Consider the following 15,870-nt stretch of genomic DNA (forward strand, 5'->3'; position numbering starts at 1 on the left):
GGATACAGGGGGCAATGGTGTTTCTCTGACTGGGCAGGAGGCAGAGAAAATGAGCAACATCCCCACACACCCTGCCCTCTGGCAGCACCTGTGTCGTGTGGGGGTTCAAGGTACTCGCTCCTTTATAGATTGAGTCATTCTATCCTACAGAGAGGCTTGACCCAATTGGGGGGATGGGGGAGATATCGCCGGGTACGCGGGATTCTAGAAATCTATACAGAAGGTACAACAAATTCTTAAGGAGTTAGGAATGAGTCAGGTCATCTATGCCCCTGACCTCTGAAGGCCCTGACTGGGCTACATTCACTGCAGGAGTGAAAGCCATGATACTCCAGTCTTCCCCCAGCACCCGGTATGTACACCGATGTCCATGTTGGGTCCAGTCGTGCGACAAGATATTTATGTTGGGCGATCCATTGCTAATCTTAGGGGAAACTGACAAACTCTGGGAGTGGGTACAGGCTGTGGGAAAGACCTGAGACAGAGAGGGAGCTGGAGAAGGCAGTAGGTTATCCCAATCAGCTGTAAAGGTTCTGGTGAAAGTAACCTGGAAGCAAGTGGGGTTTGACCTCATTGCTGCAGGGACTCCACCTGAAAAGATAGACCAACAACCCAATGCTGTGTTGGTCAACCTGTAAAAAGCCTTAAAACCTGAACCACAGTTCAGACCTGCCCCACCTGCCCTTACCTTCCCTGATGTCCCACCTGCTCCAGTGGAGACCTCAGAGACACGGTCCTATTCATGGTGGGTGCCCCCACGTACTGGGTTTAGGATGTGGCCAATACTGTCTCCAGGAGAGGGCCGTTGCGGGGGAATGGAGGCTCCATGTTGTGCTCACTATTCATTGTTCCCCAGAAGTAAACAGAAGGTGATGGCTCTGGTTGACACTGGAACCGAATGTACTCTAATACACGGTCACCCTCAGGGGTTTTCTGGCCCCTCAGTGCCATTGATAGTTACAGATGGCAAACAATTATGGCCAGGAAGGTCCTTTTGACACTGACATTGAGCACTCTCCCCCATGAAAATATGAGGTTTTTATCTCTCCAATTTCAGAGAACATACTGGGCACTGATATTCTACAACGTCAAACTCTGCAAACCTCTATCTGTGACTCCCACTTCCGGTTAGAGTAATCAAACCAGTACTGAGGGGAAAAGCCAACTGGGAACCAGTAAGTCTACCACCCCCAAGTAGAGTGGTAACTGTGAAGCAATATAAATTGCCTGGGGTGGGGGTGGTGGTGGTAAGGAAATAGGAGAAACAATCCAAGAACTGCACCAATGTCATATTATTCTGATTATAATCAGCAGTAAGATGAGAAAGCCCCCAATCACCACTTTTATTTATCATCATTCCTGACTATTAGACAATTCATTTAGACAAGAAAGTTAACTAAGGAGCAACATTATATGATTTTCTTGCCTGCTTGAAAACCCTAGGGGAAAAAAAGGTAGAAAATGGAAATGACAGAATTCAATAAGGAAGCTAAATACGAAATTACAATACAAAACTCGATAAGTTTCTACCTATAAAAAACAGTCAGAAAACATAATAAAAAGTCCCTTTTAATATGTTCCTAAAATGTGAGAGACCTTCAAGATGCCTGAAGAGTAAGACATGGAGATCACCTTCCTCCCCACAAATACATCAGAAATACATCTATATGTGGAACAACTCCTACAGAACACCTACTGAACGCTGGCAGAAGACCTCAGACCTCCCAAAAGGCAAGAAACTCCCCACGTACCTGTGTAGGGTAAAAAAGAAAAGAAAAAACAGAGACAAAGAATAGGGACGGGACCTGAACCAGTGGGAGGGAGCTGTGAAGGAGGAAAGGTTTCCACGCACTAGGAAGCCCCTTCGAGGGCAAAGACTGCGGGTGGCAGAGCGGGGAGCTTCGGAGCCACGGAGGAGAGCGCCGCCACAGGGGTGCGGAGGGCAAAGCGGAGAGACTCCCGCACAGAGGATCGGTGCCGAGCAGCACTCAGCAGCCCGAGAGGCTTGTCTGCTCAGCCGCCGGGGCGGACGGGGGCTGGGAGCTGAGGCTCGGGCTTCGGTCGGATCGCAGGGAGAGGACTGGGGTTGGCTGCGTGAACACAGCCTGAAGGGGCTAGTGCGCCACAGCTAGCTGGGAGGGAGTCCGGGAAAAAGTCTGGACCTGCCGAAGAGGCAAGAGACTTTTTCTTGCCTCTTTGTTTCCTGGTGCGCAAGGAGAGGGGATTCAGAGCGCCGCCTAAACGAGCTCCAGAGATGGGCGTGAGCCATGGCTACCAGCGCGGACCCCAGAGACGGGCATGGGATGCTAAGGCTGCTGCTGCAGCCACCAAGAAGCCTGTGTGCGAGCCCAGGTCACTCTCTACACATCCCCTCCCGGGAATCTGTGCAGCCCGCCACAGGGACAACTTCCCCGGGAGAACACACGGAGCCTCAGGCTGGTGCAACGTCACGCCAGCCTCTGCCGCCGCAGGCTCGCCCCGCATCCGTACCCTCCCTCCCCCCAGCCTGAGTGAGCCAGAGCCCCCGAAGCAGCTGCTCCTTTAACCCCGTTCTGTCTGGGCGGGGAACAGATGCCCTCAGGCGACCTACACGCAGAGGTGGGTCCAAATCCAAAGCTGAACCCCGGGAGCTGTGCGAACAAGGAAGAGAAAGGGAAATCTCTCCCAGCAGCCTCAGGAGCAGCAGATTAAATCTCCACAATCAACGTGATGTACCCTACATCTGAGGAATACCTGAATAGACAACGAATCATCCCAATATTGAGGCAGTGGACTTTGGGAGCAATGATATATATATATTTTTTTCCTTTTTCCCTTTTTGTGAGTGTGTATCTGTATGCTTCTGTGTGTGATTTTGTCTGTATAGCTTTGCTTTTACCATTTGTCCTAGGGTTCTGTCTGTGTGTTTTTTTTGTTATTATTTTTATTATTGTTTTGTACAGTTTTTAGCATTATCATAGGTGGATTTGTTTTTTGATTTGGTTGCTCTCTTCTTTCTTTTTTCTTTCTTTTTTTATTAAAAAATTTTTTTATTTTTAATAATCCTTTTTTATTTTAATAACTTTATTTTCTTTCTTTCTTTCTTTCCTTCTTTCTTTCTTGTTTTCTCCCTTTTCTTCTGAGCTGTGTGGCTGACAGGGTTTTGGTGCTCTGGCTGGGTGTCAGGCCTATGCCTCTGAGGTGGGACAGCCGAGTTCAGGACACTGGTCCACCAGAGACCTCCCGGCCCCATGTAATATCGAACGGTGAAAGCTCTCCCAGATATCTCCATCTCAACGCTAAGACCCAGCTCCACTCAACGACCAGCAAGCTACAGTGCTGGATACCCTATGCCAAACAACTAGCAAGACAGTAACACAACCCCACCCATTAGTAGAGAGGCTGCCTAAAATCATACTAAGTTCACAGACACCGCAAAACACACCACTGGACATGGCCCTGCCCACCAGAAAGACAAGATCCAGCCTCATCCACCAGAACACAGGCACTAGTCCCCTCCAACAGGAAGCCTACACAACCCACTGAACCAACCTTAGCCACTGGGGGCAGACACCAAAAACAATGGAAAGTAACAATGGAAAGTACGAACCTGCAGCCTGTGAAAAGGAGACCCCAAAGACAGTAAGTTAAACAAAATGAGAAGACAGAGAACTACACAGCAGATGAAGGAGCAAGGTAAGAACCCACGAGACCAAACAAATGAAGAGGAAATAGGCAGTATACCTGAAAAAGAATTCAGAGTAATGATAGTAAAGATGATCCAAAATCTTGGAAAGAGAATGGAGATAATACAAGAAACGTTTAACAAGGACCTAGAAGAACTAAAGAACAAACAATGATGAGCAATACAATAAATGAAATTAAAAATTCTCTAGAAAGAATCAATAGCAGAATAACTGAGGATAAGACACCTGGAAGATAAAATAGTGGAAATAACTACCACAGAGCAGAATAAAGAAAAAAGAGTGAAAAGAATTGAGGGCAGTCTCAGAGACCTCTGGGACAAAATTAAACACACCAATATTCGAATTATAGGGGTCCCAGAAGAAGAAGAGAAAAAGAAAGGGACTGAGAAAATATTTGAAGAGATTATAGTTGAAAACTTCCCTAATATGGGAAAGGAAATAGTTAATCAAGTCCAGAAAGCGCAGAGAGTCCCATACAAGATAAATCCAAGGAGAAACACGCCAAGACACATATTAAGCCAAGTATCAAAAATTAAACACAAAGAAAAAATATTAAAAGCAGCAAGTGAAAAACAACAAATAACATACAAGGGAATCCCCATAAGGTTAACAGCTGATCTTTCAGCAGAAACTCTGAAAGCCAGAAGGGAGTGGCAGGACATATTTAAAGTGATGAAAGGGGAAAACCTACAAGCAAGATTACTCTACCCAGCAAGGATCTCATTCAGATTTGACAGAGAAATTCAAACCTTAACAGACAAACAAAAGCTAAGAGAATTCAGCACCATCAAACCAGCTTTACAACAAATGCTAAAGGAACTTCTCTAGACAGGAAACAAAAGGGAAGGAAAAGGCCTACAATAACAAACCCAACACAATTAAGAAAATGGTAATAGGAACATACATATCAATAATTACCTTAAATGTAAATGGATTAAATGCTCCAACCAAAAGACACAGGCTGGCTGAATGGATACAAAAACAAGACCAGTATAAATGCTGTCTACAAGAGAACCAGTTCAGACCTAGGGACACATATAGACTGAAAGTGAGGGGATGGAAAAAGATATTCCATGCAAATGGAAATCAAAAGAAAGCTGGAGTAGCTATACTCATATCAGATAAAATAGACTTTAAAATAAAGACTACTACAAGAGACAAAGAAGGACACTACATAATGATCAAGGGATCAATCCAAGAAGAAAATATAACCATTGTAAATATTTATGCACCCAACATAGGAGCACTTCAATACATAAGGCAAATGCTAACACCATAAAAGGAGAAACCAACAGTAACACAATCATAGCAGGGGACTTTAACACCCCACTTTCACCAATGGACAGATCATCCAAAATGAAAATAAATAAGGAAACACAAGCTTTAAATGATACATTAAACAAGATGGACTTAATTGATATTTATAGGACATTCCACCCCAAAACAACAGAATACACATTTTTCTCAAGTGCTCATGGAACATTCTCCAGGATAGATCATATCTTGGGTCACAAATCAAGCCTTGGTAAATTTAAGAAAATTGAAATCATATCAAGTATCTTTTCCAACCACAACGCTATGAGACTAGATATCAATTACAGGAAAAGATCTGTAAAAAATACAAACACATGGAGGCTACACAATACACTACTTAATAACGAAGTGATCACTGAAGAAATCAAAGGGGAAATCAAAAAATACCTAGAAACAAATGACAATGGAGATACGATGACCCAAAACCTATGAGATGCAGCAAAAGCAGTTCTAAGAGGGAAGTTTATAGCAATACAATCTTACCTCAAGAAACAAGAAACATCTCAAATAAACAACCTAACCTTATACCTAAAGCAATTAGAGAAAGAAGAACAAAAAACCCTCAAAGTTAGCAGAAGGAAAGAAATCATAAAGATCAGATCAGAAATAAATGAAAAAGAAATGAAGGAAACAATAGCAAAGATCAATAAAACTAAAAAAGCTGGTTCTTTGAGAAGATAAACAAAATTGATAAACCATTAGCCAGACTCATCAAGAAAAAAAGGGAGAAGACTCAAATGAATAGAATTAGAAATGAAAATGGAGAAGTGACAACTGAGACTGCAGAAATACAAATGATCATGAGAGATTACTACAAGCAACTCTATGTCAATAAAATGGACAACCTGGAAAAAATGGACAAATTCTTAGAAAAGCACAACCTGCCCGAGACTGAACCAGGAAGAAACAGGAAATAGAAACAGACAAATCGCAAGCACTCAAATTGAGACTGTGATTAAACATCTTCCAACAAACAAAAGCTCAGGACCAGATGGCTTCACAGGCGAATTCTATCAAACATTTAGAGAAGAGCTAACACGTATCCTTCTCAAACTCTTCAAAATATAGCAGAGGGAGGAACACTCCCAAACTCATTCTACAAGACCACATCACCCTGATACCAAAACCAGACAGAGATGTCACAAAGAAAGAAAACTACAGGCCAATATCACTGACGAACATAGATGCAAAAATCCTCAACAAAAGACTAGCAAACAGAATCCAACAGCACATTAAAAGGATCATACACCATGATCAAGTAGGGTTTATCCCAGGAATGCAAGGATTCTTCAGTATATGCAAATCAATCAATGTGATAAACCAAATTAACAAATTGAAGGAGAAAAACCATGTGATCATCTCAATAGTTGCAGAAAAAAGATTTTGACAAAATCAACACCCATTTATGATAAAGTCTCCAGAAAGTAGGCATACAGGGAACTTACCTCAACATAATAAAGGTCATATATGACAAACCCACAGTCAACATCGTTCTTATTGGTGAAAAACTAAACCATTTCCTCTAAGATCAGGAACAAGACAAGATTGCCCACTCTCACCACTATTATTCAACATAGTTTTGGAAGTTTTACCAACAGCAATCAGAGAAGAAAAAGAAATAAAAGGAATTCAAATTGGAAAAGAAGAAGTAAACCTGTCACTGTTTGCAGATGACATGATACTATACAAAGAGAATCCTAAAGATGCTATCAGAAAACTACTAGAGCTAATCAATGAATTTGGTAAAGCTGCAGGATCCAAAATTAATGCACAGAAATCTCTTGCATTCCTATACACTAATGATGAAAAATCTGAAAGAGAAATTAAGGAAACATTCCCATTTACCATTGCAACAAAAAGAATAAAATACCTAGGAATGAACCTACCTAAGGATACAAAAGACCTGTATGCAGAAAACTATAAGACACAGATGAAAGAAATTAAAGATGATACAAACAGATGGAGAGATATACCATGTTCTTGGATTGGAAGAATCAACATTGTGAAAATGACTCTACTACCCAAAGCAATCTACAGATTCAATGCAATCCTTATCAAACTACCAATGGCATTTTTCACAGAACTAGAACAAAAAATTTCACAATTTGTATGGAAACACAAAAGACCCTGAATAGCCAAAGCAATCTTGAGAAAGAAAAACGGAGCTGGAGGAATCAAACTCCCTGACTTCAGACTATACTACAAAGCTACAGTAATGAAGACAGTATGGTACTGGCACAAAACCAGAAATACACATTAATGGAACAGGATAGAAAGCCCAGAGATAAACCCACGCACATATGGTCACCTTATCTTTGATAAAGGAGGCAAGAATATACAATGGAGGAAAGAGTCTCTTCAATAAGTGGTGCTGGGCGAACTGGACAGCCACATGTAAAAGAATGAAATTAGAACACTCCCTAACACCATACACAAAAATAAACTCAAAATGGATTAAAGACCTAAATGTAAGGCCAGACACTATCAAACTCTTAGAGGAAAACATAGGCAGAACACTCTATGACATAAATCACAGCAAGATCCTTTTTGACCCACCTCCTAGAGGAATGGAAATAAAAACAAAAATAAACAAATGGGACCTAATGAAACTTAAAAGTTTTTGCACAGCAAAGGAAACTATAAACAAGATGAAAAGACAACCCTCAGAATGGGAGAAAATATGTGCAAATGAAGCAACTGACAAAGGATTAATCTCCAAAATTTACAAGCGGCTCATGCAACTCAATACTAAACAAACAAACAACCCAATCCAAAAATGGGCAGAAGGCCTAAATAGACATTTCTCCAAAGAAGATATACAGATTGCCAGCAAACACATGAAAGAATGTTCAACATCACTAATCATTAGAGAAATGCAAATCTAAACTACAGTGAGGTATCACCTCACACCAGTCAGAATGGCCATCATCAAAAAAAATCTACAAACAATAAATGCTGGAGAGGCTGTGGAGAAAAGGGAACCCTCTTGCACTGTTGGTGGGAATGTAAATTGATACAGCCACTATGGAGAACAGTATGGTAGTTCCTTAAGAAACTAAAAATAGAACTACCATGTGACCCAGCAATCCCATTACTGGGCATATACCCTGAGAAAACCATAATTCAAAAAGAGTCAAGTATGAGAGTGTTCATTGCAGCTCTATTTACAATAGCCAGGACATGGACACAACCTAAGTGTCCATCAACAGATGAACGGATAAAGAAGATGTGGCACATATATACAATGGAATATTACTCAGCCATAAAAAGAAATGAAACTGAGTTATTTGTTGTGAGGTGGATGGACCTAGAGTCTTGTCATACAGAGTGAAGTAAGTCAGAAAGAGAAAAACAAATATCGTATGCTAACACATATATATGGAATCTAAAAAAAAAAAAAAGGTTAGGAAGTACCTAGGGGCAGGACAGGAATAAAGATGCAGACGTAGAGAATGGACTTGAGGACACAGGGAGGGGGAATGGTAAGCTGGGTCGAAATGAGAGAGTGGCATGGACTTATATACACTACCAAATGTACAATAGATAGCTAGTGGGAAGAATCTGCATAGCACAGGGAGATCAGCTCGGTGCTTTGTGACCACCTAGAGGGGTGGGATAGGGAGGGTGGGAGGGAGACACAAAAGGGAGGAGATATGGGGATATATGTATATGTATAGCTGATTCACTTTGTTATAAAGCAGAAACTTAACACCATTGTAAAGCAATTATACTCCAATACAGATATTAAAAAAAAAATTGACATACAAGACTGTTTAAGTTTAGAAACAACATTGGAGTTACATTTTTTCGGACCAAAACTATAACCTCTCAAAGTTGCAGAAGTGCAGTGAATGCAGCATAGCTGAAAAAGGGACAAGCTTATTCCTGGGACCAAAATTCCCAATTCTGAAAGAGTGTGATTCCTAGGACCTTTGGGGGACCTCACACTCCCTGTATTCAGCAAAACAGGCATGTTATCTCTTCTTCTAACACTACCAGCAGAAAAAAATATTGCAGAAGCACTGTGACTTGTGGAGGTAGATTCTCACTTTTTTTTTTAGTTTTCAAGCCATCCCTTACAGGCTGAGATGCATTCTCTTGATTTCTTTTCATGGATCTCGGCTCAATGCTTATGTAACAGCTTGGCCTTTTGACAGAAATTAGGCTGTGTGCTGGGACAAGTTGCTAGTTGTATCAGGAGTCTTAAACTTTGAAATCCCCAAATATATTATTTTAAAGGTCTTGAGTGCTCATTCAGATGATAAATTATGACATTTATACAGAAACCAATACGAATTGAAATGTAGGCGATCCAGAGTGGCTAGAGCATAGGGGGGTTTATGGAGACAAGGTAGTAGAAAGAATTCTGGAAAGAACGTTGGAAGACCTTTAATGTCAAGGAGCCCAGACTGTACTTGGTAATTGTGGAAAGTCCTAATGGATTAGAAAACAGGCCAATAGTATAATCAAAGTGGTGCTTTTAGGCCATAGATGATATGAGAAATTGAATATGAAATTAGTTTTAAAAAATTTGCATATGTAGTGAAGAATATCAAGAAAGCATCACAACAAATTAGTAGTAGTAGTTCAGTAATTATCTGAGTGATAGAATTATCAATGCTTTTTATTTTACCCATCTGTGTTACTTAATTTTATTGATAATACATATGTGTTGCTTTGCATTAAAGAAGGCCTAAATATGTAAATGTTTATCTTATAATGAAAAAATTCAAATACAAGAAAGAATATTAAAATGAATCCCACATACACGTCACCCAGATTAAACAATGATCAAGATTTTGCCATATTTGCTCCCTCTCTCCCTTTTTCCTTTCTTTCCTTTCATTCCTTTACCAGTATCTTACCCCTGCTGGTTCTTGTGTCTTCCTGACCTGACCCATTAGTTCCTGATAGGTTCCTTGCTTTCCAGTACAGCAAGATGTCCCAGACTCCTCTTAATTTCCTGCCACAGGCCTGAAATCAGCCTTTCAAGGTGCTCTGTTTCCTTTCAGCGGGTGAAAAATTATTTTAAGAAATAAAGGTATAAGCTAACAACAAGAACAACAACAACAACAAAATGCCCCTTAAATAAAATAAAAAGAAGGGCACCTGGATATAAACTCCATGAAATATGTGTAAAAGCTCTATAAGGAAAATCATAAAGTTTTACAAGAGATACACAAAAGGTTTGAAAAAGTCAAGGCACATGTCACCCTAAACATGTATTTACGTTGTTTACAAATATTTTATTCTATACAAGCTTTTACTTTAATATAACTCAAATAGGATTTCATTATAATGGGAAAAGGATTAAGAAATGCATATGAAAAAAGAGAACGCATAGGTTGATTCTGGAAAGTACAAAAGGCAACTTACACCATTTGACAGAAAGTACTTACATTATGGTAGTCTTTAAAACCAGGAGGAAGAAAAACGTCAAAAAGATACCAGCAAACATGAAATGATGCCTCACCTCACTATTAAAAAAATGGAAATTCAATCAGGCTAATAACTTGAATAGCAGTGAGTCACCTTCACTTGCTCAGGTAGTAGATAAGAACCACGTTTGACCACAGGACAGGGTTTTTAAAACAGGCAAGTATAAGCAAATACTATTCAGCATCAGGGAAACTGAGAACAAATAATCCTAACATTAATGTGTCAATTCCGATGCACTGTTTTCAGGATCATTCTCTTCTGACTACTATTGATGGACAGTGAGTGGACATAACGATTCACACTGGGCCAGATCCATTTCTTTGGAAATTTAAACTTGGGTTAAGGAAGTTGGTCTCTCTCAAAACAAGCTGAGGCTGAAATCTACAAAACTGAGCAGCTGTAGGGGCCCCTGGGTTCAAATGCTCTTGAGCAAGACCCCACATGATAGCCTTCTGCTTTCTGAGTGGTTGATGCCAGTAGGAGTACTATCCAATCAGAGTTGACCTGAGATACCTTATTTGCATTCATTTGCCTCTTGCTTTTATTCCAATCAGAAATTGTTTATTCAAGACCTCATTTGAATACACAGTATATAAATAAGCTGTGGCTTCACAGACTGCCATCCTTCTTTTCTCAAGGTAGATAATGGCTGTGTCTCCTATCTCCCAGTCTTTCTCTAAGTTTACTGTCACGTCCAAGAAGCTATCCTCAAGATGAAAAGAAAGGCAAGAAGCACCAGAGATATCACAGACAGTGCTGCGGTTTGCCCCAACCCTGGCATCTCTATGGAAGCCATGTGAATACTGAACTCGTTTGTGACCTTTGAGCACATCACTGGTGAGTCAACCTACTTGGCTCATTACAACAGACTCTTGACTATCCTCTACAGCAGCGGTCCCCAACCTTTTTGGCACCAGGGACCGGTTTCAAGGAAGACAATTTTTCCATGGATGGTGGAGGGGAGGGGTGGTTTCAGGATAATTCAAGTGCATTACCTTTATTGTGCACTTTATTTCTATTATTATTACCTTGAAATATATAATGAAATAATTATACAACCCACCATAATGCAGAATCAGTGGGAGCCCTGAGCTTGTTTTCACTTGTCAGTCACTGATAGGGTTTTGATGTGGGTCTGCAAGCAATTGACTTATTATGGTCTCTGTGCGGTGAAACCTCTCTGCTAATGATGATCTGTATTTGCAGGCGCTCCTCAGCGCTGGCATCACCGCCTCAGCTCCACCTCAGATCACCAGGCATTAGATTCTCGTAAGGAGCGAGCAACCTAGATCTCTCGCATGCGTAGTTCAGAGTAGGTTGCACACTCCTATGAGAATCTAACGACGCTGCTGATCTGACAGGAGGCGGAGCTCAGGCGGTAATGCGAGTGATGGGGAGCAGCTGTAAATACAGATGAAGCTTGGCTTGCTTGCCCGCCACTCACCTCCTGCTGTGTGGCCCTGTTCCTAACAGGCCATGACCCGTACCGGTCCATGGTCCAGGGCTTGGGGACCCCTGCTCTACAGGGAATTCCAGAGAACTAATGCCTGTTGATGACTGGGGAACCAGCCAAGCACGCTGTGTGCAAGGCACTATGTCTCGTCACCAAGTACAACAGCTACAAGAGAGCTTTTTTTAGGACACCAACATCTGAAACCAGAGGCTCTTTTCAGAGCCACTCATACTTTCAGCTTATGAGCGATAGTCTATTGAGATTTCTTCATTTGTTATGGATTTGGGACTCTTCTTTGATTTAAAAAAATGTGTTTATTTTTTGTTTTTTTCAATAAGCTTTCTAACTTGGAACAATTTTAGATTTACATAGAAGTTGTAAAGGTAGTTCCCATATACCTCTCACCATTTCCTCTGTTGTCAACATTTATGCATTTGTCACAACCTAGGAAATAACACTGGTACTTTACTGTGAATTAAACTCTAAACTCTGGGTTTCATTAGATTTTACCTAATGCTCTTTTTCTGTTCCAGGATCCAATCCAAAATACAGCTGACTCTTGAACAACTCGGGGTTTGAACTGTGCGGGTATACTTATACGCAGATACTTTTCAATAGTAAATACTACAGTGCTATACAGTCTGTGGTTGAATATGTGGATGTGGAAGAACCTTGAATATGGAATCCGACTATAAGGTATATGCTGATTAATCCCATGTCATGTTGTACATGACATTTACTTGTAATGTCTCCTTAACTGCTCTGGGCTGACAGTTTCTCAGAATTTCCTTGTTTTCGATGAACTTGATAATTTTGAGGACTCATATTCTTTAGAATGTTCCTCAACTTGTATCTGTCTGACGTTTTTCTCATGTTTAGACTGAGATTATGTGTTGCCGGGAGGAAGACCAGAGAAGTGAATTGCCCTTCTCAACACATCATATTAATGGCACACGTCGCTTCTCGGCCTTTTGGCTAAGATCAAGTGCATATTAATGGCACATGCAAACCACGTGGTTTATCACTGATGATCTTAACACTGATCATTTGCGGTAGTGTTTGCCAGGTTTCTCTACTGTAAAGTCACTCCTGTTTTCCCCTGCCTTTCCATACTCCACTTCGGTAAGTCTGGGGAGTTAAGTTCCAACTGCTTGATGGGGGAGCATCTATATAAATGATTTGAAATTCTTTTTAGGAGATTTTTCACATATACCTCATTTAGTCAATCACTTACATCAGCATTCTCAGATTTAAAATTTTCACATTTTAGTTTTTAATGCCATGTTCTAAACATAATCTAATTTTGTTCAATATATCTGTACAATTTTCTTTCAGTTTTCAAAATTTTCCCTTCCTTCTGTGCCCTTCTTAATCACATGCCTTATCTATATACATTAAGACATGGTTGGCTTTTTCGTAATTTGATTGTTCCTCATCAACATATTACGTAGTTTACTTTCATCTTTTAATTTCTTACAGAACTCTATACTTCGTACCTGCTTCTGTATGTCTTATGTATTTAACTCTCACGTGTCTAACAATGACTTTAAAAAAATCAGTGAGACTTTCTCCTTGAGATAAGGCAAACTGCTGAATTTTCTGTAACTTTATGACAGCCTACCTGTTCATTTACTTTCCAATTTTTCTTGGTGTTTATAATACAGATCAAACGAAACCATTTGAAAGATCTGACAAAACCTCCCTAATTCCAACTATGATATACCATGTCACACTCCTACCTCTAGTGAGACACTAGTATCCCTCCCCCACATGTGCCATTTAGGTTTTTGATGGACATTACATGTTAAGAAACATTTTCTAAGCACGTGTTAAACCATAGGCATCGCGAATACTTATCAAAATGAGCCTTAAAAAGGGTATTAGAGGGGCTTCCTGGTGGTGCAGTGGTTGAGCATCTGCCTGCCAATGCAGGGGACACGGGTTCGAGCCCTGGTCTGGGAAGATCCCACATGCCACGGAGCAACTGGGCCCGTGAGCCACAATTACTGAGCCTGCGCGTTTGGAACCTGTGCTCCGCAACAAGAGAGGCCGCAATAGTGAGAGGCCCGCGCACCGCGATGAAGAGTGGCCCCCGCTTGCCACAACTAGAGAAAGCTCTCACACAGAAACAAAGACCCAACACAGCCATAAATGAATAAATAAATAAATAGATAATAAATAAACCACTTAAATTGTTAAAAAAAAAAAAAGGTATTAGAATACTGAAGCTTTGCTTTCTCTCTCACCCGAAAGGCATCTTGAAGGCTCATGAACTTGCCCTTCAGTAATAAAAAAGCTGCGAAGAAACTCACGTGATAGAATCAATATGATAAAGTCACGATTAATGGATCTTTTTGGCGGCCTACTTTTGGAACACGTCACAAATCACAGACCCAGACAGCCCAGGCACAGCCCTCAATGATAATTTAAGTGGCTCTGAAAAGAGCCTTTGGTTTCTGTTCCTTCACCAGACGTTTAGACTGCTCCTTGGTAACTTCCGCTTGGATTACTTGCTCTGCACTTTCTGATGGTGGCTCTCAGTCTTCCCGGGCAGCAGCACGGCGTGGCTGTTCCAAAACGCCACCCTGAGCGATAACCACACCACCCAGCAAATTGTTGAGCTCCTCATTATTGCGGACTGCCAACTGCAAATGGCCCGAGCTAATGCACGTCCCCTTGCTGCTGCGACATGCATTGCCCGCCGACTCCAAGATGTGAACCGTTAGGGACTCCAACACCGCTGCCAAATACACAGGTTAACCAGCCCCAAGGCGCTCCGCATCGTTACCGCTGCGGAGCAAATGATGGATCTGACCCACTGGAAACTGCAAGCTCGCTCCCGCTGAGCGACCTCAACCTTCACCGCGAGCTTTACCACTTTGTTCCCCACGCCAAACATAACTTCCAAGCGATGTGCCAAGCCGGTACAGCAAAATATAACCCCTACGACTGGGCCTATTTATAGTCTGCCGGTAGGGCGTGCTTTGCTTTCTGATTGGCTGATGTCCGTCTATCCAATCAGAAAGGCTCACAGGAATCACCTCATTTACATACACGACAGTTCCAGATATCCAATCAGATACTGGCCTCTCCACACGTCACTTGAGCGCTGCCCCTATAAATACCACCCTTTCGGGCCAGGAGGTTGCTTTGTTTTTTTGACGTTGACGGGAGCTGTCGGAGTTGTAACGCTAGAGCTGTTGACACTATAGAGCTTAACATTAATCATGCCGGAGTTGTCTTCAAGAAGTACTGCTGTTTCTAAGAAAGGATTCAAAAGAGCTGTGATGAAAACTGAAAAGAAAGAAGGAAAGAAGCGCAAAAGATGCAGAAAAGAGAGTTATTCGGTTTATATTTATAAAGTGCTGAAACAAGTACACCCGGAAACCGGTATCTCCTCGAAAGCCATGAGTATCATGAATTCTTTCGTATCTGATATTTTTGAGCGTATTTCAAGCGAGGCGTCCCGCTTGGCCCATTATAGTAAGCAATCGACTATCACATCCAGGGAGATTCAAACGGCCGTCCGCCTGTTGCTGCCAGGAGAGCTGGCTAAGCACGCTGTGTCTGAAGGCACCAAGGCTGTTACGAAGTACACCAGCTCCAAGTAAACTTGTAAAGTATAAGCACTGCTCCAGTTAACCCAAAGGCTCTTTTCAGAGCCACTCACGTTCCTGAAAGAGAGCTGTGGACTCAACGTTAAGTAGGATACTTACATTGTAAACTTCAGTACTCAACTGGTGTATGTAATTTAGTGACTGACTCTCTACGGTAAAGAAGCCCCCATGAGGCTCCAACGGTCTTTCAGAAGTCAACTGCGGCAAAAGAAATTCTTCAAAATGCTTTTTACAGGGAAGTTTATGGTTAATAACATACACAGAGTGTTCTTAGAGTGAAGGAGCTGTAAAGTATAAAAGATGCATTTGCCTTTACAAATAACTGAGGATTCTATAAAGGGTCTGAAGTTGTGGAGAGATC

The 15,870-nt window shown here is 41.4% G+C and overlaps 1 protein-coding gene across 1 annotated transcript; it reads left to right on the top strand.

Moving 5' to 3' along the window:
• Window positions 1-14,804: 14,804 nt before the first annotated feature.
• On the top strand, window positions 14,805-15,517 carry LOC309638544 (histone H2B type 1-A). The gene has a single exon (XM_082414615.1). It carries the CDS (start codon window positions 15,120-15,122, stop codon window positions 15,501-15,503), a length of 384 nt encoding a protein of 127 aa, XP_082270741.1. The 5' UTR covers window positions 14,805-15,119; the 3' UTR covers window positions 15,504-15,517.
• The last annotated feature ends 353 nt before the right edge of the window (window positions 15,518-15,870 follow it).

This window comes from Balaenoptera physalus, assembly GCF_965194825.1.
Source record: "Balaenoptera physalus genome assembly, chromosome: 11".
NCBI lineage: Eukaryota > Metazoa > Chordata > Mammalia > Artiodactyla > Balaenopteridae > Balaenoptera > Balaenoptera physalus.

Coding starts and splice junctions, on each gene's coding strand:
- LOC309638544 (XM_082414615.1), top strand. CDS start 15,120: ATGCCGGAGTTGTCTTCAAGAAGTACTGCTGTTTCTAAGAAAGGATTC.